We start from the raw sequence: 27,278 nt of genomic DNA, 5'->3' as shown, positions 1-27,278 counted from the left end.
CAGTTATTTATACCTTATAATTTGCTTTTGTATCTTAATTACACAAACTTCAGAAACAAATAATATTGATAATAACAGTACCCTTGTTGTGCTCCTGACTTAAATGAGAACATCTTGAACTTTATAGTTATGTGACAGTGAAGAGCATTTTTTTCCCCCATGAAGAAAGATTCATAACTATGATTCCCTCTTCCCCCACCCCAGGATTAATTAATAAAAAGAGACTCAAGCGTAAAGGACTTCAGAATACCATGTCAGTAAGACTTCCACCTATCACAAAGTTTGCAGCTGGTAAATAACTTCTATTGTTTTGTACTTCATTATTTCCTCCATTTAAAAAAAATATATGTTTGCAAATTTTAATAAATGTTCAGAGGGTAACCTTAAGCATGTACTAATCTTGTGTGAAGATTGAAAATGAGTTAATCTTAACAAGAACTTATTTTTTAAATCTCAGGCTTTGTTCTTCTCTATACCAGCTATTAATAAATAATATTTTATAGCCCTTCTTTTTATCCTATCATCTGGTATAATGAAAGTCACTAATGTAGAAATTTATAACAGAGAACAAATGTGAAAAGATGTGGCCATGACCAATCAAGATCTAAATACAATAGTAGTATACCATATCATAGAGCAGAACTTCTTCAGAAGAAAAGCGTTTAAGAAAAGAATACATATATAATAGGATGATTGAGTGAAAACTATCAGGAAATAACTACATAGGCACCATTTCTATATTATGGTTATTGTTTCAAGGTTATTATAACAACCTGATCATTACTTTGGTTTTTTGATCACCTTTCTATTTGCCTTGAGCCTAAGTGATGTTTCTAAAACATATAGCTGACTCATGTCATGTTCTTAAAATCTTTTCATGCCCCTTATTACCTTTAGGTAGACTTTTGCCTCTTTAACTTTCAATATACTTGTAATGTGGCCCCAGTTGTCTTGTCCTCTCGCCTCTCCCAGGAACACATTTCACTTACTTGCCATCCTTGGTTTTGTTCAACTAGTCTTGGGCCTTTTGTCTATAGGGCTCTGCCCACCTCTGTACTAGAAGTTTTATTTGTTTATTGCTCCTTCCAGGAAGCCAGTTATTACTCTCCCAAAATCTCCCAGTAAAACTCTTCCTGAGTGCTTATATAAAATAGTCATGCAATTATGCTTTCTCATTCTTTCTTCTAATCAAAATCTGTTACTAGATATTGTCAGTTAATTTGATTTAGCCATTCAACAATGTTATAAGGTGTCAAAACACATTGAACACCGTAAGTATGTACAGTTTTTACCAGTTAACCTGTTAGATAGGAAGCTCTTTCCAGAGATAGCCTGTTTATTTTACCATCGTATCCCTAGTACCAGATATTAAGGTAGAATATTAGATACTTAATTAATAATAGATGAGCAAATGAGTGAGATGATAAAAAGCACTTTGATTTATGATTTTAATTATGTTTAGAGGAAGCTCGAGAGAGTGACTGGGATGGTATCATTGCTTGCCATCAAGGCAAGCTATCTTGCTCAACCTGGAATTATCAAAGGTCTACAATAGGTGCTTACTTTCTCAAGCCAAAAGAATTGAAGAAAGATGACATCACTGCAACAGTAAGTGAGCTCTTTTATTAAAATCTTTTCTTCTTTAAAACTTATGTGGTAATTTTATTATACTCAAGTTTACTAGTGATTGTTGGAAAGAACATGTTTTACCATTTTGAAGTTGTTCTCTAATATTGTAAAGTTTTTCAGCTTGCAGAAATTTATTTAGCTACTTGAGGTTGATTGTGAAGTAGTATCTCTGTGTGGTTTTGATTTGCATTCTTCTGAGGAGGTATAGTGTTGCATCTTTTCACGTAGTCATGGGTCATCTCTAGATATGTCTTTATAACGGTGCTTTGTCTGTCTTGATTATGTTAACTTTGTAATTTTGAAATCAGATAGTATGCCTCCTCCAAGTTTGTTCTTTTCCTTTTCAAAGTTGTTGGATATTTTGGTCCCCAAATTAGCATGTCAATATCAGCAAAAAAAAAAAAAGACAGTTGGGATTTTTTTAATCAATACATAAATTTGAGAGTTACCATTTCTGGTTTCCTAACAATTTCTGTCAATGTTTGTACTTGTCAGTGTAGGTCCCACTTCTTAATGCTAAGTAAAATTGTTTTCTTAAGTTTATTTTAGGTTTTTCATTGCTAGTGTATCAAAAGATATAATTGACTTTTGCCTATTGATCTTGTATCTTGCAGTTTGCTAAACTTGTGTACCTGTTCTAATGATTTCTTAATAGATACTTCTGCTTTTGAAAATGCTGACTAAACGTTTAACTCAACATTTGACTCAATTATATACACATTATTATAAGTACATATGTTCTAATCTCCATAGTATGAAAAGCTAGTCTTAAGCTTTTATGTAATTTTCTAAATCATAGAGATTTATCTTAAGCTTCTTTAGGAAACTTACCTACAGAGTTCTGAGTAGTGTTTGTAGTAGTAGTAGAAAGGATAATTACAGCTAAAGTTTACTTTAGTCTCTCTGCCTAGTGTGTACTCACATTATGTTTACATAATCTTATATTATGGTCTATTGTTAGCCTCTTTTTATAGAACATAAGACTAACCCTTAATGTAATGAGTAACATGCCTAAGATCAGTAAAGCTAGAAGTGACACAGCAGGGATTTGAACCTAAGACAACTTATTCTAGAAACTGTGATCTTACAACCTACTGTGATCCTCATTGAGCACTTAATATGCATGTGTACAATGATGCTCAACCAGTGCTGAGTCATTTGTCTAATATCCTCAGCTACTTGGAACAAAGCCAGAAATCATTAAGTAATAAACAGAAGTAATTATTATAGAACCCATGCAATAAAGTGTAATTTATTACTCAAGGGTAACCTTCACAGTTTTTCTAAAATACTTTGTTTTTTGAGTGTATTATTTTTTTTTGTTTTAATTTGTTTTATTAGTGCATTATAGTTATATTTAATAGTGGGGTTCATATTGACACGATCATACATGCATGAATTGTAATTTGCTCCATCCTCAATACTTCTCCTATCACTCTCTCCTTTCTCCCCCTCCCTTCTCTTATTCCCTTTCTTCTACTTTACTGATCTTCCTTCTATTTATTTATTGTTTTCTTTTTAATTGGTGCTTTATAGATTTACAGGAATATGGAATTCACTGTGAAATATTCATATATGTACATAGCATTATTTGGTTAATTTCACTCCATAGTTCCTCACTTTTCCTGCCATACTCCTTCACTCAAAGGAATTCCTCACTTTTCCTGCTATACTCCTTCAATCAAAGGAAATCAGTAGAGTAGCTAAAGGGAACTTTATTTTAATTTAAGTAGTAGGCTTTAATTGTTTAGAAAAATTTATGTGCATGAAACATTTTATGTCATGCTATAGAAATATGTCTTCACTTGCATAGTGGCATTTGTCACTTTTATGTGTAAGAAAAGTAATAAATCAATTTGCTTTTCATGTTTTTTTTTTTAAATAAAATTATTGGTAGATTTGACTTTGGAAGCTATGAAGCACAATACAATATTATTTTCTTTTTTTTTAAATATTTTTTAGTTGTAATTGAACACAATATCTCTATTTTATTTATTTATGTGGTACTGAGGATCGAACCCACGGCCTCTCACGTGCGAGGCGAGCACTCTACCTCTGAGCCACAACCCCAGCCCTAAAATATTATTTTCTTTGTTATTTGCTTTTGTTTTTTTCCCCTGTAAAGGCAGTAGATATTACTTCTTGTGGAAACTTTGCCGTGATTGGTCTTTCATCAGGAAGTGTAGATGTGTATAATATGCAGTCCGGGATACATCGGGGAAGTTTTGGCAAGGATCAAGGTATTGAATTTTCTTTCTTTTTTTTTTTTTTTTTTTTCTTTTAAGTAAGTTTTTGATGAGTTATCCCAACTTCATTTGGCAGATTAATTTCAAGATTTTTCAAGAATATAAGTAGTGGAAATCTAGATTAATTTGGAAAGAATTATTTGTATTGTTCCAGTAGACACTACCAATTCTGATTTCTTTTTTTCTTGTCTACTTAAAAGCTCATAAGGGATCTATTAGAGGTGTTGCAGTGGATGGATTAAATCAGTTGACAGTTACAGCTGGTAGTGAAGGATTACTCAAATTTTGGAACTTTAAAAACAAAAACTTAATCCATTCTATGAGCCTTGATTCATCTCCAAATATGATGCTGCTACATAGGGACAGGTAAACATTTCCTTTTAATGATAATAGACTTGCTTTTTAATGGTTTTGGTAAAAGTTCATAAGTACAGATTTGTCATATGGGGAAAATCAGACTGTTTTAATAAAGAACAACATATGGTTTAATTTAATCAAAGGCATATTTGACTAATACAAGATTCCAGAGTTTTGTTTGCTTAACTGGTGCATTTATCTTGCTAGTGGCATTCTGGGACTTGCCTTGGATGACTTCTCCATTAGTGTTCTGGACATAGAAACTAGGAAGATTATGAGAGAGTTTTCCGGACACCAAGGCCAAATAAATGACATGGTAAAACAAACCATAGCTGTTTAAACAACTTTTTCTTTCTTTCTTTCTTTTTTTTTTTTTTTAACTCCAGGTTAAAAATGTTCACAAAATTAAGTCTGATATCTTTTAATAGCCTTAAGCTTATCATATTAAGAGATTTTATAAATAGATAATTTGCTGGTGAGTTTTCAAGGAGATTTTAAAGGAAAACTTACAATTGAAAGAATTAAAATTTTTCAGGAAATTGATGCTATCAGAGTAATTTATCCTTTTCTCTTTAAATCTGTGTAAGACATTTTATTTTGGAAAATGAATGCTTCATTGATACGTATCATGTTTGACTTAATATAAAAGTAGGCTTAGAGAATGCATTTCTGTTTTTCTTTTTACACAATAAGTTAATAGTAGCCTTGTATATCTGTTTTATTGTAGTTTATTATACTTTCTAGAGTTTATATGAAGAGTCTAATTAATAAAAATGTAGTTAAGTTTGCCATTATATTCTTTAGTGGGATGTTTGATATCATAAGAACTAAACTACTTTTAAAAGCATGTTTCAATTAAAAGATAAACCTTAAAATAAATTTGTCATTGAGGACTATGTTAAGTATATGTTGTTATTTGGAATCAGTTGCAAATGGAGTAATTTACTTGAAAAGAGAAAAAATTAAAATAAAATCCTAACTACTGAGTGACAAACCCATCAGCTTCATTTACTTATGAGTCTAACATCAAAAATCAGAATTACAATGCTTACTCCTTTCCTTAATATTAAAAGAAAGAAATTGGTTAAGAAAAAAATATGTTCTGCAACTAGGAGACTGGCAAAATTACTCATCAACAGAATTTGTTTTGACAGCATCTGTAGAAACAAGGGTGGAAGTGGTGTAATTATGATGAAATGACATTTTTTAAAACGTCTGTCGGTATTAACTTGTTCTTCCTATTTCTTTTCTTAAATTTTACTTTATCCTAATGTGTCTAGAATTTCTCCTTCTCAGTAATAAGTTATTCCTGATCATGTAAATTTGTGAGCATTTATAATATGACCTTCTGAGAGTTATTTTTTACTATGATCTACTATCTGCACCATCTCTCTATAAATTGAGCTATTTATACCCTGAGGTTTGAGTTTCCATGATATTGCTGCAGTCTGATGAACAAAATTAGCATTCAGCTTATTTCAGTATCATTTGCTAATATTAATGATCATAATCCCTTTGTTGTGTTTAGACTCCTTGATGAATTATGTACTACCATTATAAATGTTAAGCTTTTTTTCCTTTGGGGTCCTTCACATCTGATCTAAAACTCAGAACTTCCGTATTGCAGGCAGGAATGGTTATTATTTATTATTTTTATAGCTGGAAAAGATAACTTCTTTAAGGTGGCATAAATAGTCCATTATTTAAATTTATTTTTAAAATCTTTCCAATTGTAGTTTTGAATTATATTTTAGAAATAAAGCATCATGAAGGAAGAAAAAGTGAGTTTTTAGTAGAGCTGCAGATAAAAGCAGAAGGACTTTAGTAATATTTTAAGAGAATTTTTATTCTTTACTTTTAATTTGTGGTGATACGGATTCTTAGCCAGACAGCCTAATATATAGACTCTTCAAGGAAATAAGAGTTTTTGTTGCTTTCAGAAATACTTTGTAACTGAAATTAGAGTAGCAAAATACTTCTTATTGAATATTCTACCAATAGCATTTTTAATATTATTTATCTTCAGAATTTGTTAATTATCTATAAACAAGTAGAAAATTGTGGTATGAAAATTGGGCTGATGCTCTTAATCTTTTAAACTTTTTATAGTTAATTTGAAAACTTAATCCTTATAAATTTCAGATCAATTTATATAGAAGTAATATTTTCTTTTGTGTAAAATAAGGCAGCCTGAATTTTACTTATTTATTTTTTCATAAAACCTGAATTTTTTCAAGTCTTGTATTTTTCAAGGAGTTAAATACATGCTCATATACCCATGCATACAAATATATATTTATATGTATGTGTGTGTGTGTATATATATATATATATATATATATATATATATATATATATATATATATATAAAATATTATTTTTGTTTTATTTCAAGGCTTTCAGTCCTGATGGTCGTTGGTTAATAAGTGCTGCAATGGATTGCACTGTTAGGACTTGGGACCTTCCATCTGGTTGGTGAGTTTGCTTTTAAATTCTTCAGATGATTCCTTGGTCATTGTCTTAACATGTGACTATTACCTGTAGTTAATGGATCATGTGGGTTCTTTTAGCATGAATGCATTTAGGTATTTTTCTAGCATAACTATATTTTACTTTTGGAGTATTTTGAATCTTAAAACAGTAGGAAGTTGAAGCATCATGAAAAATTATTGAAAAAATGCACATCTCTCCTAAAATGTTCTTCTGCAACATAGATCTATAGAAATGAGTTGTATGAATCTTAAGACAACACATTTATTCTTCTTAATACCCCAAAATAGAGCTCAGACTTTAGGACTGCAAACTTTCTGGGTGTGTTTTTGTTTTTTGATTTTTGATTTTTTTCATATTGAATTTAATTAAAAGGTCAAATCCCTAGCTTTCCTCTTTATGCTATATCTTCTCAAAGCATAGCAGTATCAGAAATCTGTTTCATGGAGTGAAACTTAAAATGAATCCAGCATTTTCTCAGGAACTAGATAACTTCATATGTGAAAGTAGTTTGACCTTTAAAAGGGACAAACCCTGATGTTCTCACTTCCCTTCAAGTTTTTTTTGTAGGCATGAAGCATACCTACCTATTCAGCATATACACTATATTTAGAATAAGCACAGCTAAAGTGTCACTAGTGGGTCCAACTCTAATGACTAGGGACTTTTGTCCACAGGTGTGAACCTCTTTTACTTAAAATAGAGTAAAGCATAATCTGATTTCTGCTTCAGCAAAAGTAGGTATTTCCTAAATTTAAAACTTACTTTTTATTGGTCCCTGGGATTGAATCCAGGACTTTCACATTCTAGTCAAGCCCTCTACCACTTCTACCACTGAGCTGTATACCCAACCCTTTTGATTCTTTATTTTGAGACAGAGTGTCACTGAGTTGCTGAGGCTGATTTTAAATTTGCCATCCTCCTGCCTTAGCCTCCCAACATACTGAAATAACAGGTATGTGCCACCACACCTAGCTGTAAAAACCTTGTTTTTGAAGACACTAAAAGAAATATTGGTAGTATGATGCTTCTTGGCCTTTTATTATTTTCTAAAATGAACATTATATAATTTGAATTAAAGTTAGAAAGTTGTACAAATAATAGAGTTGACATAATGTGCTTACTATTTTCCTTTTTAATAATGTTGGTTCACATTAGGTGGGAGAAATAGGTTAATATTCAGTAAGACTAAATTGGCAAAATATTTTTTTAAGTGGCAAGTTTATCTTTGGAATGAAAGAATTAGGATCTGAAAGTAGCATTCAAAGCCTCCAGACTTTGACTCAGCATTAACCTTTTTGCTGAATTTTTATTACAGAAAGGAGTTGAAAAGATTTAAGCTTGAAAAATTACCTCTAGATAGGGAATAGGGGTGGAAGGGAAAGGGAGGGAGAAGAGGATGGTGAAAGGAGGCCTTCATCACTTTACAAAATACACGTATGAAGAAGTGAATTTGGTGTCAACACACCTTATATATAATCAGAGATATGATAAATTATGATATAATGGTGTATTATGAATTGTAATGCAAAAATAAATAAATATTTTTTTAAAAAAGATTTAAGCTTGATAGATTTACAACTCTTATTTTTAGGTGAACACAAGCCATTTTAGATTAATACAGAGGCATGAATACAACTGAGTACAGCACAAGAACAAGAAATGAGCCACTTAGGGTTGTTCAAAGAAAATATAATAAAATCTACTGTTATTGCATATATGTACATTTTTACTAAAGAATAATAAGTAGTTCTTCGGTAAAAATTTGAAGTGCAGTAATGAAACATGTTGACAAACAATATCAAACAACTAATGCTGCTTAACTGCAACTAAACTAAAATTTGTCATATGCTGCTATGCACATTAAATGCCTTTATTTTCTCATATTCTAATAAACACGGATATTATTATTGTTATACTGTTTTCTTCTGTACAAGTGGGAGAATGAAGGTTCAGGAAGAAATTAAGTGATTGGTGAGTAGCGATTTAGTTTGTAAATGGCAGAGCAAAAAAGCAGAGGAGAATTAGTTTAGCCAATAGTTGCTCAGTGGTTTCATATTCTAAGGATGCATTGATTTTCTTGCTGTGGAAGACAAATAATTAAAAAAGCAAGAATTAATATTTTTATCATACAACCCTAGGTAACTATTGAGTGTCTTTGATTCCCCTCTCTTTGGTCTTTCCTATATTAAAAATTTTTTTTTTAGTTATACATGGTCATAATAACTTTATTTTTCGAGGCAAATGCTCTGTCACTGAGCCATAATCCCAGTCCCCTTCCTGGCTCTATAATAAGCAATTTCATCAATTGTATAGCATGCTAAATATTTACAGAATGGTTATATTTGTTATTTAACCTAAAAGGTGAAGCAGTCCATCTAGCGAAACTATCAAGTAAACTTTTGGAGATAGTAACATAGACGTACACACAACTGGAATTGTGATCTAAAATTGCGTAGTTATTGAATGGTTTACCATAAATTATTTTAAGGACTGAAATTTGTTTTTGTTTTTAAAATTCTCTTAAACAAAATTTAATATTTTTTAACCCCTGAAGTTACATTGTCATTTACCTACCTACCTGCCACCACTTTTTATTTCTGCTTGTTTTTGATTTATTGGAAATTCAGGTTGATCTCTTTGGAGGAAGATAAATACATAAAATTAAATACTTTTATAATTAAATTTTGCATTTATTCTCACTTCTCCCCCATCCTTACTTTCTGAGGAGTATAAGCATGAGAAAATTGGAATAAAACATTGTTTTGCAATTGTCACTGAGGCAAAATTACCTCTCTCTGCTGCTCCTTAAGGATTCCTGTGGAAGGTTATTCCATTACTTTGGAGATAGACTATGTGGACACTATCAATTTTTCCAGAATAATAATCAGAAATACCTTACTTAAGGTTATCTGTATATGCAGGGCTCTGATCTTGAAAATCTGATTCCTCAGAATAGGAATGTTATTAATGTTTTTTCAGAAAATAATTATACCTGCAACTTTTCATTTTGTGGGATTCTCAGGAGACCATACAGTAGTTTCAGCTCTGGGATAAAGCTTGCACACCTAGGTTTTATGAACAAAATGACAGTGTAAAATATGGTGCATATATAGAAGCTGCCACCTCAGTTGGGAATTTTACATAATGGAAGATCAGTTTACCTGCAGTCTACAACTATAAAAATGAAGTTACACAAAGAAATTGTCCCCCTAAAATATTATAGTGTCAAGTAAAGTATGTTTGCTCGATATTAATTCTTTTCTTAGCAGACAGATAGATTCTAAACATGTTAGGAAGTTTCACCCCTCACATACTTAAATTTTTGCTGAACAAGAATGTTAAAGACAAGGAAAAATTACAAGATCTGAAACTGCTATATTTTAATTTTCATTTACATACACTGAGATAATATCTTCTGCTCGGGGTTGTTTGGATTAAAAGAATTAACATAAATAACAGTCTCTGGCTTGTAATACAAGTGTTTAGCAAAAATTTCCTTTCCCCACCTTCCCTGATTCCCAAGAAAAGCCATTCAGAGTGGCCTTGAGCAGAAATCAAACAGATTGTTTCTCCCCTGTACCCCATACTTGAGAAATGACAATAGTTTCAGCAATTTGAGAGATTTTACTATATGTAAGTCACTTAATATCTCCACTGGAGAGCCTTTATTTACATTTGAATCTTTCATAGTGTGTTTCTGAATCACCAGTGTAGACATACCTTGTTTGTGTGTATGTATGTTATCCCATTGTTTGATGTACCCTAATTTTCTATAGTTACTTTACTAAAGTTAATGTGGTTGAGAATGTAGACTGGTTGCAAATCCTGACTTAATTTCTTTCTTTTATCCTGTCAAGTTTTGAAATCTTATTGGGCTTAAGTTTTCTTAGGATGGACCTGCTTTATGGGGCTGCAAGGATTAGTCAGTGTAGTCAAGTGCTGAATATACTTCCTAGCCCAGAACAGTAACAAAAAAAAATTAAAAACAAAGTTAACTGCTTTATGTTGTTCTTATAGTTTGTATTTTTTGATGTAGATTCTGAACTTTAGTCATTTGATTTTTATCTTTCCGTGGATAGTGTATTGTGTTTAGTAAATAAAGTGGTTTTAAAACAGCTGTGTTTAAAGCCAGTATACTCTTCCTAAAGGTATTCCTGCTCATGACCATCCTAAGGAGTCTTCCTAGCAGGTTGGGAATGAGTGCAGGTCTTTTTCTTTGCTTCTATTGAGATCTTTTTTGTTAAATGATTACTACCATAATTCACTGATATTCCTGTTCTGTGTTTTGACGGCAAATATTCTTATGAAAGTGAAGATTGTACCATTGTGTGCTCAAAAGTATCAGTGACTTCCTATCAGCTATAATATAAAAACAAATTCAGATGTTTAAGATTCTGTATGTTTCCACCCAACTGTACTACTCACTATACCCAAGTACTTTTTTTTGTTGCCTTCCACATTTCCCTCAGTGAGGAAATGCTTTTTCTACCATCAGCATTCTTTGAAATCCTGGCCATTTGTAAGGCTCAGCTCAAACATTGTGTTCTCTCTGAAGCCTCTTCTAGAAGAGTCTCCTACCTGGGTGTGGTCACTCCCCTTTCCTTTTCAACTTTTGAAACCCCTTTAGCACTTTAAAGCTGCAGGACTAGTTTCTATAAGCTGCTTTATGTTTAATCTCTGAAGACTGAAGGTTCGTACTTTTTCATATATAGCACTGCTACCTATTTGGAAAACAGGTAGAATTGCTCAAAAGTTTTTCTGTCATTATTCTCTTATTATTTACTGCCATTTTGTTGCCTTAACCTTTTATTGTTCGCTGGAGTGAAAAAAAAAAGAAAAAAAAACAGGAGAGTACTGATAATAGATTTATTTTCAATGTGTAATGTCTTTAAAATTGCCCTTAAGTCAATATAACAAAATTTGGTGTTAGAAAAATAGAGCATTTTTTCCTGTATTCTCCCTAAAGTTAATTAGTCTAATAGTAATTTTGAGTCTTTCTCATTAAGAGATTATTTTCACATAGTAACTTAGTTAACAGAACTGTATGTGTGATGACTTTCTGGTGGAAGGTAATTACATTTTTTTTCTGAATCTCATTCCTTATTCTTTGAGCAAAAATAATTTTTGTGCATTATATCTTTTTTAGTAAAGCTTAAGTACTTTAACATCTTAATTCTTCTTGCAGCCTTGTAGACTGTTTTTTGTTGGATGCAGCTCCTCTCAATGTTACTATGTCCCCTACTGGAGACTTTCTAGCCACTTCCCACGTAGATCACCTTGGAATTTATTTATGGTGAGTTTTTTCATACAGTACTGTTTTAGGAGTAGGAGAAGAAAAAGGATAATAGTGATATTGTCAGAATCATGGTTATTAAGTTGCCATTTAGTTGTGTTTTTTTTTAAAATACATGGAAATGTCAATATACTGATAACTCACTGTAAATTTTATGACTGATTCAACATTTGCTTGATAATTTTAACAGCTTTCCTCAAGTGCATATTCTAAATTATATGATCATATTTGGCTTTTTTTTTTTTTTTTTTTTTTGCAGAAAAGGTAAATGGATTTAAAAGGTTAGAAAAGGAATTTAAAAGGTTAGAAAAGTAAAGTTTCCACCCAAGCCCTCACCCTCTTTCTAGTTTCCCACTATGGCTGTATGACTTTAACTAATCCCTTCTGAACATTACCTACTTTATCTATAAAATAAGGCATAATGCTTTCTAACATTGATCCTAGTAGGAAGACTCTACTAACCTTGTAAAGATGATTTATGTTGATCTTCAAATTCTAAGATTGAACTTTAGGCTGTGATTATTCTAGATCCCCTGGGTCTAGAAAAGTGTAATCTTTGTCTTGAGTTCATATATCTAATTCTTTTAACTCTTATTCTTGGGGAAGAGGAAAAAATTGATTCCTTTTCTAATTCTAGTTACATGGTGTTATTACATTTTTAAGATAAAAAGGTAAATTTGATATGTAATGGAAATAGATTTTGGCCATCTTAATAAACAAAATTATTATTTCCCAGAATCAATGAAGCTTCAACCATTAAAATAAAAGGATAATAGTAGCTATGATACCTGCCATAGGAGAATGAACTTCTTTATATAGAACTGATATTAATTAATGTTAATTCAGGACCTGAGAATCTAAATTTTTTACTTCTCATTTGAAATTCATAATATGTGAGTAGAAGAATCTGTTCCTGCTTTGGGATAGATGTCAATATCTTGGTTACAGATCTATGGCTTACCTGCCAGGTCAAGTAGCAGAAACATGGCCACTTAAGTGCACCACTCTAGAAAAGGGAAATCTATGACTTTAGCAGCACCGAGAATTTGGTCAGCATATTCCATCTCTGAGTCCATCTTTCCTTTTATAATTTCCTTAAATGAAGTTGATATTTATTAAAATAATATTATGGAGGTTATTTTACCTTATGAAAGTATTATCTACTTCTGATCTCTTTTAAATGTGTTTCTGTACTACTTTAAAAATAGAGATTCTGTTAATTTCTTATACAGTATTTTTTTGTGATGGCATCTTTGACCTAAATGAATGCATTTTTAATCTTTAAGGTCTTTTCTTAACTACTTGGTGATTGTAGTCTGTGGCCCAATTCAAGATGTAAAGATTATTAGGAGATATTGACATTTCTGTGAAGAAACATAACTTTTAAAATATTGTTTCTGTTTTGATTTCTCAGGTCTAATATTTCCCTGTATTCAGTTGTCTCATTACGGCCACTTCCTACAGATTATGTTCCTTCAGTAGTGATGCTTCCTGGGACTTGTCAAACCCAAGGTAACCACAAAATAGCAAAGTAATTTTGATATTATTTTAAATCTAGTTTAAGGGCTGTTGCTATAGAAGGCAGAGCGCAATACATTTAATAAAAGTTTTTAAACTGTGATATGAAATATTTTAAATGACTAAAATTTATGCAAAAATATAATACACATAATATCTATACGATACTAAATAAAATGCTAGTTGAAAGCATTTTAGTTCTTATGATGTGAGTTGTAGTTAATATGAGAAATAAGGAAATGGGATAAGCAAAGGAAATAAATGAAAAGAGTTTACAAGGCTATATTAACTGAACGTGTTACAGAATATAAATGGATTTGGAATGATTAAATTTGGTTTTTATGATAAAATTCTCATTTCACATTAATTTATTTTACCTTAAAAATATGTATTTTTTAAAGATATAGATATAACAGAAGAAAATGTAGAACCAAGTGATGAAATGATAGAGTATGATTCACCAGAACAGTTGAATGAACAATTGGTGACTCTCTCACTTCTCCCTGAATCACGGTGGAAGAACCTTCTTAATCTTGATGTTATTAAGGTAATGTTATAATACATTTAATATTGAGCTTCAAGCACACATTCCACAGGCAGGGCTTTTGTTTGTTTGCTTGTTTGCAGAATTAACTTCCCCTACATTGAAGGCAATAGGAAGAGATCAGTTAACATAGCAAAAGTAATGCCACTTAATTTAATGCCATTTTATCTATTCTGATTATCCCAAAGTAATCAACATTGATAGTCCTCTGTAGATGTTTGGATGCGGCCTAAATATAATCTATAATCTACAGAGCTATTGGAAGTTGAATTCTTTTTTAAATCCAGTCTAATAAATTACTTTCTAAGCTTCTAAAATGAGAAGGGAAAAAAATTGCTACTATAATTTGTGTATCTACTGATACGTGTTTGGAGGCAAGAAAATTTCACTAATTTTTTAAGCTTTTTAATTAAGCATCTATCATCCTATAACCTACTTTGTTAACTATAAAAAATTTTTTAGAGCTTTTGTGTCAGGGTCACAAACATAAATTAACATGACATAGGTACTAGATAATGTACTGAGACTACAGCAGTTACAGTAAACTGAGGCTCTGTGTCCTTGAGGAATTTAAAATTTCACATGAAAAATGATTATCTGTGGTATATGTTAGTGAAGTGTATTTTTATGGCCCCTAATTGTAAGTCGAAAAAGCAATTGAAAAAAACAGAATAGAGTAGAAAATTCCAAGTTATCTTCTGATGGTACAAATATTGTTTTGTGAAACTTGATTCAATTATGTATGTGTACACACATATACACCATCACTAAGCTTATGTGTGTAGTAAGGCACAACATGAGCTGTGATAAAAAGTTTTAGGAATACTGATTCAGATACCTATAACAAAATGTAGTAATTATTCTAATAATTTAATATCAAGGAACACTGCTACAGGTATCTATAACTTAGAAAAGCCCAGGTTAAGAGTAGCTGTGGTTACGTGACCAATGTAATTCCATATCATATACCACAAAAATGGGAAATTATACTCCATGTACATACGATACTTGTCAAAATACATTCTACTGTCATGTATAACTAAAAAGAACAAATGAAAAAAAAAGAATAGCTGAGGTATTGATCAAATGGATTTTAGCATTCTAATCTGAAAAAGTTCATCTTTTTTACTTTTTGATATTTATGTTTAAATTGATTTGGAATTAAATATTAAATATTAGAATCTGTTGGCAGGATAACAACTTACTAGTCTTTTTTCATTTTTCTCTTAATCAGAAAAAGAATAAACCAAAGGAACCACCCAGAGTACCCAAATCAGCACCATTTTTTATTCCAACGGTCCCTGGCCTTGTACCCAGATATGCTACACCTGAACAAAATAATGATCCCCAGCAGGTAAACACCAAATTGAAACATTATAAGTATATGGGAGACTTCATCTCACCCCAGTCAGAGTGGCAAGAACATAAACAACAGTAAATGTTGGCAAGGATGTGGGGGGAAAAGGTACACTCATACATTGCTGGTGGGAATGCAAATTGGTGCAACCATTAAGAAAGGAGGTATGGAGATTCTTCAGAAAATTTGGAATGGAATCATCATTTGACCCAGCTTCCCACTCCTTGGGGGGGGGGGAATATTACTCACCCTTAAAGAAGAATGAAATTATGGCATTTGCCAGTAAATGTGTGGAGCTGGAGAATATCCTGCTAAGCAAAATAAGCTGATCCCCCAAATCCAAAGGCCAAATGTTTTCTCTGATATGTAGATGCTAATTCACAATAAAGGGTGGGGGGCTAAGGAAGAATAGAGTTACTTTAGGTAGAGGGGAGTGAAGGAAGTAGGGAGGGAATAGGGGTAAAAATGTTAGTGGTATGAATCAGACATTATTACCCTATGTACATATATAACTATAGGACCGATGGGATTCTACATCATGTACAACCAGAAGAGTGAGAAATTATACTCCATCTGTAGATGATGTATCAAAGTGCATTATTCCATTATCATGTATAACTAATTAGAACAAATTTTTTAAAATATGGGGAGTATATGTTTGCATATATTTTGTATCATTCTTTATCAAGATTCAGTTTTGTAAATTATTGATAGTTTGTAATTATCAACATTAATTTTTGGTGATACCTATGTTCTTTGAATAATGTGTGTTTGTTTTTGTTTAAGTCTAAAGTTGTAAATCTTGGGATCTTGGCTCAAAAGTCAGATTTCTGCTTGAGACTTGAAGAAGGACTGGTAAATAATACGTGTAAGTTAAACTATAAAATATTTTAGCAAGTATCTGCAGCTTATTTTATGTGACAAAAAATTGAAGGAAATATTAAATTCCTAAAAGAAAGTAGCTAAAAGGATATAGTAAAAACTAAAAGGATTGAAATTTTAATTCTAATCTGAACTGATTTACCTTTTAAATTATATTAAATGAGTCACACTAAACTCAGGTGATATTGATATTGCAAAAATCCATGGAAAACCCCACATACTTTCTTCATGAAAAATTAGATTTTCTGGACTGAGGTTGTGGCTCAGTGATGGAGTGCTTAAAGGTACACTGACAACTAAAAGAAAATAATTTAAAAAAAAACAACAGATTTTCTGGTTTTTTTTTTTCTTCAATTTGGATAAGGATAAATTTTGACAACTTTTATAATGAGGATCTTGGTGTGTATCAAATATACCGATTTTGTTGTAGGTAATTTTCAAGCTTTTTGTTTTTATTTATATATTTGATTTGGAATGCCATTTTCAGTACAACAGAGACTTGTCTTAAGTAATTTTATATTTCCGTATTATCTTATAGAAATTTTATAATGTATAGAGTTAAATGTGCTAATATATTTAAAATTTGAAGGTGATAGTCTATAGCTAATACTAATGAAACTATTAACTCTAAGCAGTTGTAAAGATCATAAGTAGTCTCCTGAAACATTTGATCTATCCTGTTGGTTTATGATCCTAATGCTTTTGTTTTTATGAAATCCATATGGGCAAAAGTGAAAAGATGCCCTTGAAAGACTTGTGTTTTGGGGTGACAAACAACAAAAACACTATTATTCAAAATATACTGAGTGACATAAAAATAATATTTTTTATAGCCTTTTGTCATCGGTGGTGTTTCAAAAAGCTAAAAGAAGTCATTGCCATTACAGTATCAAATCTCATATAAAATGGTTTGTTGAGTATATTTTTGTAGAGTGCACATGAAACATTTATGAAGTAGGTTTGAAGGATCAGAAGAAGGCCTGGCGCCTTTCCCTTATATATTTTTCTATTGTTACTATTTCTTAGTTATCATGTACTTTTACAATTTTATAATAATAAAATGGAGAAAGCAAAAAAATCTCTACCTTATACCCAGTGGTAATTATTGTTAATAGTTTGTTATGTACCTTGATAGTCTTCATGTGTTAGAATTTGTTCTAATTGATTTGTGAGCACCTTGAAGTGTGTGTCATGAAGCATTAGATTTTATTTAAGAGCAGGAAAGAAAGTTTAAATTACTATAAATTCAGAAAATTTAGTGCTTTCAATATTTTTATTGTATTGATTTTGTTATTTTTGCTGATTTTCACTTATTGGGAGTTTATTCTACTGCTTAACATAAAAAAATTAACATCAAAATTTCTGATGCCATTTAAATATATCTTGTGTGGGGTATGAAAGAAAAACTGTGGCTTCTTAGTGAATGTAGGTAATAATCGGATTCCTTTTAAAATTTAATGTAGATGAAGCCGCTCTCAGCCTTCTGAAAGAAATGGGCCCATCAGGAATTGAAACAGAGCTAAGGAACTTGTCTCCTGACTGTGGTGGATCTATAGAAGTCATGCAGAGTTTCTTGAAAATGATCGAGATGATGTTGGACAGAAAGCGTGATTTTGAGTTAGCCCAGGCATACCTTGCATTGTTTCTAAAAGTAAGTCTAATATTTTCCACCTTCCTTCCTTAGCAGCATTATCTAGTAGAACTTTCTGCAAAGCTGGGAATGCTATACATTCACACTGTCCTATCTGATAGCCATTTGCCTTCTGTGGTTGTTCAATATAGAAAATATGACCAGTGTGACTTAGAAGACTGAATTTTTAATTTTTTAGAGTTTAAATAGTCACATGTGGCTAGGGACTACTGCACTGAAGTAGTTGGATCACATAGTTTGGTAATCTTTACTTTTTATTATAATTTTATTACAATTTTGACTGTACCTTTTAATTTTCCTATGTCGTCATTTGATCCAATATACTAAACCATTAACTTTTTCTAAGTAGTTATATTTTATGTTTTTCTTGATCATAAAGAAAAAGTCAGATTTTATATGTTTTTTCTACTGCTGAAATCAAAATATTCACCTCTATTATAGTTGAAGGAGTTTCAAGTGATTTGACACAACAGTTGCTTTTATGATTAACAGAATAGAGAGAATAGAGAGCTTGTGTTTTGAAGGTCTTCTTTAATAGTCAAATGCATTGAAGGATAGATGATGCTCATTTTTAGTAATACATGATTTTTTATCTGTCTCATTAATTATCTAAAACTTATTTTCACTTGATCTAATTATTTTAAAATTATTAAAAAGCTAGACAGTAACATACAGGGTTGAACAATAGAAGTGCCACAGATTATATTTGTATATTTTTCCACATTTACCAAGTTTAGTTAGAGTTAGTGTTAGAAATAGGACTTTGGTTCAGGACTTTTGTTTGAACAACGATGACCACTTCAGTTCTGCTGAGGGAGTGACAGTCCATCAAGGAAGTCATGATTTAGAAAAAAATAATGAACAAGTGGGAAATCAGAGAGAATAATAAACCAGCATTTAAAGGAAAAAATTAGATAGTATTTCCTTGGGCTCCTTGGTAGGGAAAAAAAAAATCCAAATCAGGTAAAATTTTAATTTTCTTAAATAAAGTATCTATCATTTTTCTTTTCAGTTACACCTTAAAATGCTTCCTACAGAACCAGTACTCCTAGAAGAGATGACAAAGTTGTCATCACAAGTGGAAGAAAGCTGGATTCATTTACAATCACTCTTCAATCAAAGCATGTGTGTTTTAAATTATATCAAAAGTGCTTTGTTATAAAAAAAAAAAAACCTTAAGTGATTAAAGAAAGCAAAGATTTTTATTAGATGGGTTCAGTGTGAAAAAAGTGCAGCACTACATGAATAGTAAATAATTCAATACTTTAAATGCTAAATACTTTCTTGAAATAAAATTTCCCCTACTTTTGTTTGGAAAGCCTTAAGAATCAGATAACTTACTTTGAGTTCCTTCATTTTAGGTACTTATATGGTTTTTTGAATTGTTGTTATCAGCATGTGTTTTTTAATATGTTACATATAAGAGATACTACATATTTAGTGTGAAGTACTGAATTAAGTTAAAGATGTCAGTTGTAAGGGATCTGTAATATAGTCATAAAAATGCCCTTATGAAGAAAAAAGGAGTGTTTCTTTCCTTGATAGTTTTCGATGAAATCATGGCTCTTATTGCTGGAAGGCATTTTGGACATCATCTAGTACTGCCTTCATATGTAGTTGAAGAAGAATCAGTATAAGGTCGCTGGGATCTCAGTGATGAATCTGAATTTCTAATACAGGCCTAGTGCTTTTTCCACTGTTAATCATGAAGGAACTTATTCTTGAATCAGAAGTATGATGGGTACTTGCCCAAGGCAAATTGTTATAGAAAAAGATTGAATGGATACCCATAATAGGAAAGGGGAATTCCAATTTCTATTGAAGGTTATCCTTAAAAGAGATTTTCCTTCTTTACGGATGACTTGCTTTATTTGGGAAGAAACTACTGACTCTTCTTTTCTGTCTCAACTATTGCAAAACCTGGAAGATCTGGCAGTTTTCTCTTTCCTCATCATTTTCCTTTTTATGTTTCAGTACTTGAGCAATACATAAGTTAAAAATAAGCAGTTCTTAAAATTAAAAGCACAGTGTTCTAAAAAACTGCTTTTATTTAGTACACTCAAAAGTAGTGTCATTCCTAAAATGCAGCTGGTTAGATTTAGACACCAATAACATTCTTGTTAAATATTAGAGTTTGTATTACAGACTAATCTCCTCCCAAAAAAGCAGTCCTTAAAAGGAATTGATTAAGAAGGAATTTAATGTTAAAGTGTTTTTATTTAATAATGTAGAATTAGTAAACTAGGGAAGTAAGTTTGTGTTCAGTTTTGGTTATCTTTTAAAAAAATATATATATATCAATTTGTTAAAGCCACTAACTGAAATGTTAATAATGATTTAAGTTCTGCCTTTAAAAACTGACCTGAGGGGCTGGGACTATAGCTCAGTGGTAAAGCACTTGCCTGCCTAGCCTGACGCACTGGGTTCAATTCTCTGCATCACATTAAAAATAAATAAAGTTATTGTCTATCTACAACTAAAAATATATTTTAAAAAAATTTAAAAACTTTCTTGAATATGATTTCCCCTGTTCTCAACATAATTATTGTAGAAATATGGCAAAAATACAGTATATAGTTGTATACCTTATAAAGATTGTAAATAGCTAAAACAAATGATAATAACTATCAACAGAAAACATTTTTTTAACAGATCATGAACTGAATTTTTTTATATTTTCAAATGAGAGTATTGAGTTGAATATGTTATTTTTATTGGAGATATCTTTAGGTAGTATTACCCACATTAGTTTGGCAGGTTATCTTCCAGAAGCTTTTCTATGCATTTACCATCAAAGAGGGAGGGGAAAAGAATATAAAGTATAATTTTGTATATATTTTTTAAAAATCAGTCTGTGTATATTGCTGTATCTTTAAATTTTAAATTAAACATAATAAGTGACTGTATTGTATTTTTAAAAATGTCAGACACATCTTTTTTGACAAATATTCAATCTCTGTATATAACCACAGGAAATAAAATGTATAGTTTTGGTTTTTTACATAAAGATCTTTGCATCATTCTGCAACTTGCTTTTACCACTTGTTTTTTATTTTAGTACATTCTCATTGAACTGATCTTTATTTTGCATCATGTCCCATAATCAGTTTGGCTTAAAATGGACACTTAAGTAGTCCTCCCTTCTAATTCTAAACAGAGCTGGAGTGAACATCATCTTATATGAGTCTTTATGTGCATGTAATAATTTCTCTGTAGTAATTGCTTAGAATTCAAATTGCTGGGCCAGAGGATAAGCATTTTTAATTTAAAGAGATACTTCCATCCAGTTGGCTTCCAAAATGACTATCATGTTTACAGCTCCCCTCAGCTAAGAATGAGCAGCTACTTCCTCTTCTCATGGAACTCTTTAAATCTTTATAATTTTTATTAACCTAATGAGTGAAAAAATTATTTTAATTCAGATGAGCATCTTTTCATGTTTGTTTTAGACCATATTTTTTGGTGAGTAATCTTTTTCTTCTCATTTTTTTATTGAATGATTTGTCTTTTTATCTCATGGATTTGGTTAAGTTTTTATAAAACTTAGATATTGATCTATGTCTGTTTCCAATGTTTTTTCCCAGTTGACTGCTTGTCTTTAACTTTACTTAGCATTTCTTTTTTTTTTTTTTTTTTTAAGATAGGAGAGAGAGAGAGAGAGAGAGAGATTTAATATTTATTTTTCAGTTTTCGGTGGACACATCTTTATTTTTATGTGGTGCTGAGGATGGAACCCAGCGTCCCTCGAATGCCGGGTGAGCGCGTTACTGTTTGAGCCACATCCCCAGCCCAGCATTTCTTTTTTTAATAGAGATTTTATATTTTTATATAGCCAAATTGATCAATTTTGTCTTATTCTAAGATATTAATCATATTTTTTATCTTTTTTATATTTGTTCATTTTGCAGTTGTATTTTTTCCTGCAATGTGCATCTGTGTGAGTTGTTAAATGTCTAGATCTTTATCTGTAATTGGTTTGTGTGATTAAAGTAAAGGTATAGACATGCCTTAATTCAAATGTCTTCAAAAATAATTTATTGAAAAATTAATTCTTTTGTCTCTGATTTGAAATTCTGCTTCATTAAATGTACTAAAATCTTTTATTGAGCTCTTTTATATTTCTAATAAATGTATTACTTTGATGATAGCTGTGGTATGGTTTCAGATTTAGTGGGGTAGAGCCCTAATGTTTTTCAAAAATTTTTTGGCTACTGGTGAGCGTATTTTCTTGAGGTTCTGATTTGGATTGTATTATATTAGTAGGATTGATTTATAGAAAACCATAATACGAGTGTTTTTAGTTAAGCACACTGTTTTTCTTCATTAAATCAAATTACTTGTGGGCAAGCATTTCTTGGTTTCATAGATTTTTAAAATATAGATTTTTTTGACAAATTTATTTCTGGGGTTTTTATTTTTGTTATATTGAAATCTCTTTTTCTAATATATTTTATAAATTGTTATTGCTATTATAAAAGCATTTTGATTTTTATATGGCTCTATTGTGACACTGCCAAATTCTTTTAAGAGTCTGTGGATGTATTCTTAACTTAGAAAATCGAAGAGAATCCCATTCTATGATTGCTGAGATTTTATTTTATTTTATTTTATTTTATTTTATTATTTTTTTTAAGAATATAATTAAGGTCTTTTTTTTTTTTTTAAAGAGAGAGAGAATTTTTTTAATATTTTATTTTAGTTTTCGTCGGACACAACATCTTTGTTTGTACGTGGTGCTGAGGATCGAACCCGGGCCGCACGCATGCCAGGCAAGCGTGCTACCGCTTGAGCCACATCCCCAGCCCTAAGATTTTATTTTTTATCAATTATTCATAGTTCATATAGTTGTTTAGAATCAGGATTGCTTTAGCTGGATCTGGCACAAAATGTCAAATACTGACAAACAGCAGAAGTTTTTGTTTTGTTACTGACTTCAGGGGAAATGCTTGTAAATGTTCTTTCATGAAGGATGACGTGTGCTCTGAGTTTCTGGTAGATATTCTTTGTTAAATTCTAATTCTGTTTCTAACTTGCTGCTCTAAAAATTTAAACTACAGGTATGTATAGAGTTTTGTCAAGTGATTTTTTTCAGCTTATCTTGAAGGATCAAGATCTTTAATTGGTATAATATAATGAATTTTAATCACATATTTCCTATATTGAATCATGTTTAATTCCTGGGATAGTACTATTTCTAATAAAGATATAACTGTCCATTTTTCCATTTCTTAGAATTTTATCTATCTTTGATTTTTTTAAAAATTTTCTACTCAAAGTGGGAAAAGCCCTGCCTAGAGTCTTTATTACATCATGATTTTTTCTATTTGATTTTTTCTGTTTACTTACTATTGAGTTTTTTATCTTTTCTCAAGATAATATTGATTTATGTTTTCCTTACCAATCACAAGATTTACTGGACTTTCCAATATATAGTGTAAATTTATATATAGGTTTATGCCTTTTTTTATTAATTGCTGCTTACAAGTGAAGGAAGCCCAACTCATACATAATAGTGTTTGCAAAATCTAGCAATAAAATTGGCTTCACCTGTTGCTAGATTTACAGGTTCCTTGGAAATCAGTTTCTCCAGTTCCTCTTTTTGCTGTCCTCATTATTAACTAACTGCTCAGTCAAGATTTATTGAGAACCTACTATGTTCCAGAATTTCTTATTAGTACTGGGAATGTATCCTTGATCAGAACTTGAGGCAAGGTAGCTCCCAACAGTTCTGAATTTACATATTCTTCCGAAACTAACTAGAAAAGAGTTATCTTTAAACAAGTCCTAAACAGATTTCAATGTGCCTACTTAAACTTTGAACCTATCACTGTGGCCAGAGAGATTCGGTGCTTTATTAGCTGGGTTTGGTCACATGTGGAACTCTGAAAAGGAGATGGAAACAACCAAGCAGAGCCACCTGAGTTGAGAAGGTAGAATAACTACCCACGGAAATGGGTTCTGTGAGTAGATGAAGGGGAGAGGCAGGCAGAATTGCAAAAATTGCATCTGTCTAAAAATACATTTCTTCCTGGAGAAAGTTTTATACGAGGATCTGGGGAAGCATTTTTAAAACTGTGTGTGTACTTATAAGTTCTATATATTCATTAAATAAAAGCATTGAGTAGAATATTTGAAATACATGCTTTTTTGTTTCGAGGAACTAAATTAGCATTGTCAAATCAGAGAGTACACCAAAATCCAAGGCACTGAGAGAATTTTACTGGTGTGACTGGATTTTTAAATTACATTTTATATCATCTTATTTAGGACTCTTGATTGTAAATTATAGAAAGTTTTAGTGTTTAAGCAGAAAGGAAAATTTATTTTAAGAATTTAAAGGCACCTTCATAAGGGTTAAGTTATTTCATTTTCTGGACCTTTTTGTGACCAGGATTGAAACACTGAGAAACAAAAGAAATATTCTTTCTTCAGCCTTTCTTTGCATGCTTCTTCATTCCTTTCATTTCAACTCACTGATACACACCCACTTCCTAGAGGCCAGGATTAGGTGCTGGGGATTAAGATTCCTCCTTCCCACATACTCAGTATCTCACTTCCCTCTCCAAATACAGGACTGAGAAGGGAAATGGATCCCTTTTCTTTTTCCTTTCCTTTCCCCTTCCCCATCCACTCCCTCCCTTCTCCTTCATGACCTCCCCCCCAAACTTCTCTCCCTATATCTCCTCTCCCTCTCTTCTTCCTTCTTTCCTCTCCCCTCCCCTTCCCTTTCTTTCCTCTTCTCCTCCTTCCCCTCCTCTTCCCCCTCCCACCATCCTCCAAGGATAATGAGAACAAAATAGGGAAGGCTTTTTCCCTCCCACTTTCTATATTCACCTCTCTTGTAGTCCTATTATGCTAAAATGGGGATTACACTTTCAAAGAATAGAAAGGTATCATCTCACTTAAAAATCCTGTTTTGAATGTTTGAAGATGAGTGTTAGCATAGTATTTTACTTTTAAACCCTGAAAACAAAACAAAAATACTGGTCTCCTTTCAAGAAGACAGTTGCTTCACGTTTTCTGGTGACAATTTTAATTGGTGATTTTGTTTTCCCCAAAAATCTAGTGGTGTGGGGACTTAATGATGAAATTTAGTTATAAAAGAACTATAGAGATGTTTTTAGTATCTATGCACTGTATGATGAATCCCAGTTTTAATTATACTAATTTCCAATTTGAACAGAATCTAAATATCTCCAAAAGGGCATGCAAAATATATATTATTTAGTTTTCATCTGTGTTTTATAAGTTATTTGTTGACTTCTACATGTAGAAGATGATTTAATGTTCACTAAAAAAAATAATGGTATAAATCCTAGCATGTAGTTGTTTTTAATTTTTTAGTTCTAGACTGACACAATACCTTTATTTTATTTATTTTTATGTGGTGCTGAGGATCAAACTCAGTACCTCACAGGTCTGAACCATGACCCAAGCCTGTAGCTTTTAGCAATACCATTTATTTGCTAACTATGGCCAAGAATGGATATTTCAGTGCAGGTTTTGCTATCATTTTTATTTTTGTCTGCTATCTCTAACTAAGTTCTATTCTTTTTAGCTCATTTATTTTAGTTCTTTTTCTCATCTGAAATTTCCATGTGGAGCCACTGTCCCATAACTTTGGCTCATTTCCCCCCATTAGAGTAAATATTATGCAAGCCTAGTGGTGAATTAATGGCAAACAAATGGGATGTGGAAGTCTGGACCCACCTTCCTGCATGGATTGAGTCTCTAAGAAGTGTTCACTGTCCCAAGGGCTCAACATCCAGCACATAATGTCATGCTTCTACCCACCTGTCTGACTGCCTGCCTGCCTGCCATCATTGATTTATTCTGTCTTTTGTCAAATACTTAGCACTTGCTCTGTCTTACATGCAGTGGTATGTATTTCAGAAAACAAAACATAAAGACCCTAACCATTCATACATTCATACCCTGGTCTCCATGCCTCTGACCTTCATACATACTCACATCCTATATTATATAGATATATGTAGCTGGCCAGATTTCATTTCTTTCTGGAAGGTGGTCGCTGGAAGCTACCTGAGTCATTGGACCTTTCCTAAAACTCCAGACCATCATTTGATCTGACTACACACTCATTTGGATATAAGCCTGTGACTCTGGTTCTCTGAGAGGAGCGATGGTCTCCAGGTGAGCACTGGGCCCTGTTTTCCTCTCTATGCACCCACTGATATGAATTGGGAGAGCAGATGCAGGGAAATGCCATGAGTCACCAGGAACTCCTCCAGAAAGTGATGGGAAGGGCAGGCTTGGCAGAAGAGATCTTCTCCTAAGCTGTGTGGTACGTGCCTGAGATTTCCCAGAAGTCATGAGGAATGTTGGGTGGAAAGTTTCACTCTCTTTCAGCAATGAACAGAAATAATCCACTTGATTCCATGTGAACTGAATGAAGAAGAGAATATCACATTGGCTTATCTCTAAGCCTTACCAGAGCTCAAAGAAGGAAACTACCACTTCCTTTCCTCCTGGGAAATGGCAGTTACTCTGCAAATATACTACATCTTACATCACTTGAAACCAATCTTATCTCTAAAAACTGCTGATTTTTTAAAGCTCTTAAAATGTTTTATGTAACAAAACTTAAGAACAAATAGCATTGCTCAGAGGCACTTAAGTAAAACTGAGATCACAGGGGAAAATGGCTTCTGCTTCCCTCTCTGGTCACTGCCCCACTGGTCGGGTCCACTGCTTGAGTGTACCTGGATGCTTCTTCTGTTCCCACTGCTCTGCCTCTGCTCATTCTGCCACCCTCAGCTGAATTTCCACATTTTCAATAGAGCTCAATTCAACATATGCACATGACAGGTGTTCCATAAATCCCTAATTAAGCAGTTTTTGAAGAGTAGTCCTGGTCAGCAAATTATTATGAAAAAGTATTTTTGTATGAAGAATAGATTACTTGACTCTTTTTACTCTCAGTGTTTCAAGTACAGGAAATATCAGTAGATATAATCATTTACATGGATTGATGGGTACCTTAATTCATAAGGTCTTGGGGAGTCCTGAATTAAAGGATATTAAGGATCACTTCCCTTTTTGGTTAAAGAAACAGCCTTGCTGGGAGGTGGTGGCATGTGCTATGTGGTACCCAATTCTCATCTTTGAAAATGACTTAAATTTAATGACTTAAAATACTTAAGATATGGAACGTGCATCAGAACTACTCTTAGATCCTGTAAGTGGACCAGTGGTATTAGGGTGGCTTTCATGTATGAAGAACATCAGATTTAGTTGGGATCTGTGGGTTTTGAGTTTAGTTAGGACTAGGTGGTAAACTTTAGGAT

The 27,278-nt window shown here is 32.0% G+C and overlaps 1 protein-coding gene across 1 annotated transcript in view; it reads left to right on the top strand.

Moving 5' to 3' along the window:
* WDR36 (WD repeat domain 36) overlaps positions 1-22,448 on the top strand; it is a 34,629-nt gene extending 12,181 nt beyond the window's left edge. The window contains exons 11-23 of the mRNA XM_081290192.1: positions 205-291; positions 1,463-1,608; positions 3,755-3,869; positions 4,076-4,241; positions 4,440-4,548; positions 6,628-6,707; positions 11,911-12,018; positions 13,433-13,530; positions 13,938-14,083; positions 15,315-15,434; positions 16,224-16,305; positions 17,783-17,970; positions 18,983-22,448. Of these exons, the coding sequence (XP_081146318.1) occupies positions 205-291; positions 1,463-1,608; positions 3,755-3,869; positions 4,076-4,241; positions 4,440-4,548; positions 6,628-6,707; positions 11,911-12,018; positions 13,433-13,530; positions 13,938-14,083; positions 15,315-15,434; positions 16,224-16,305; positions 17,783-17,970; positions 18,983-19,132 (1,595 nt within the window). The 3' untranslated portion in view covers positions 19,133-22,448. The remainder of the gene's footprint in view (positions 1-204; positions 292-1,462; positions 1,609-3,754; positions 3,870-4,075; positions 4,242-4,439; positions 4,549-6,627; positions 6,708-11,910; positions 12,019-13,432; positions 13,531-13,937; positions 14,084-15,314; positions 15,435-16,223; positions 16,306-17,782; positions 17,971-18,982) is intronic.
* Positions 22,449-27,278: the final 4,830 nt, after the last annotated feature.

The sequence above is a fragment of the Spermophilus citellus genome (assembly GCF_964194105.1).
Source record: "Spermophilus citellus genome assembly, chromosome: 1".
Classification (NCBI taxonomy): domain Eukaryota; kingdom Metazoa; phylum Chordata; class Mammalia; order Rodentia; family Sciuridae; genus Spermophilus; species Spermophilus citellus.
This window is presented reverse-complemented; position numbering and strand designations above follow the sequence as displayed.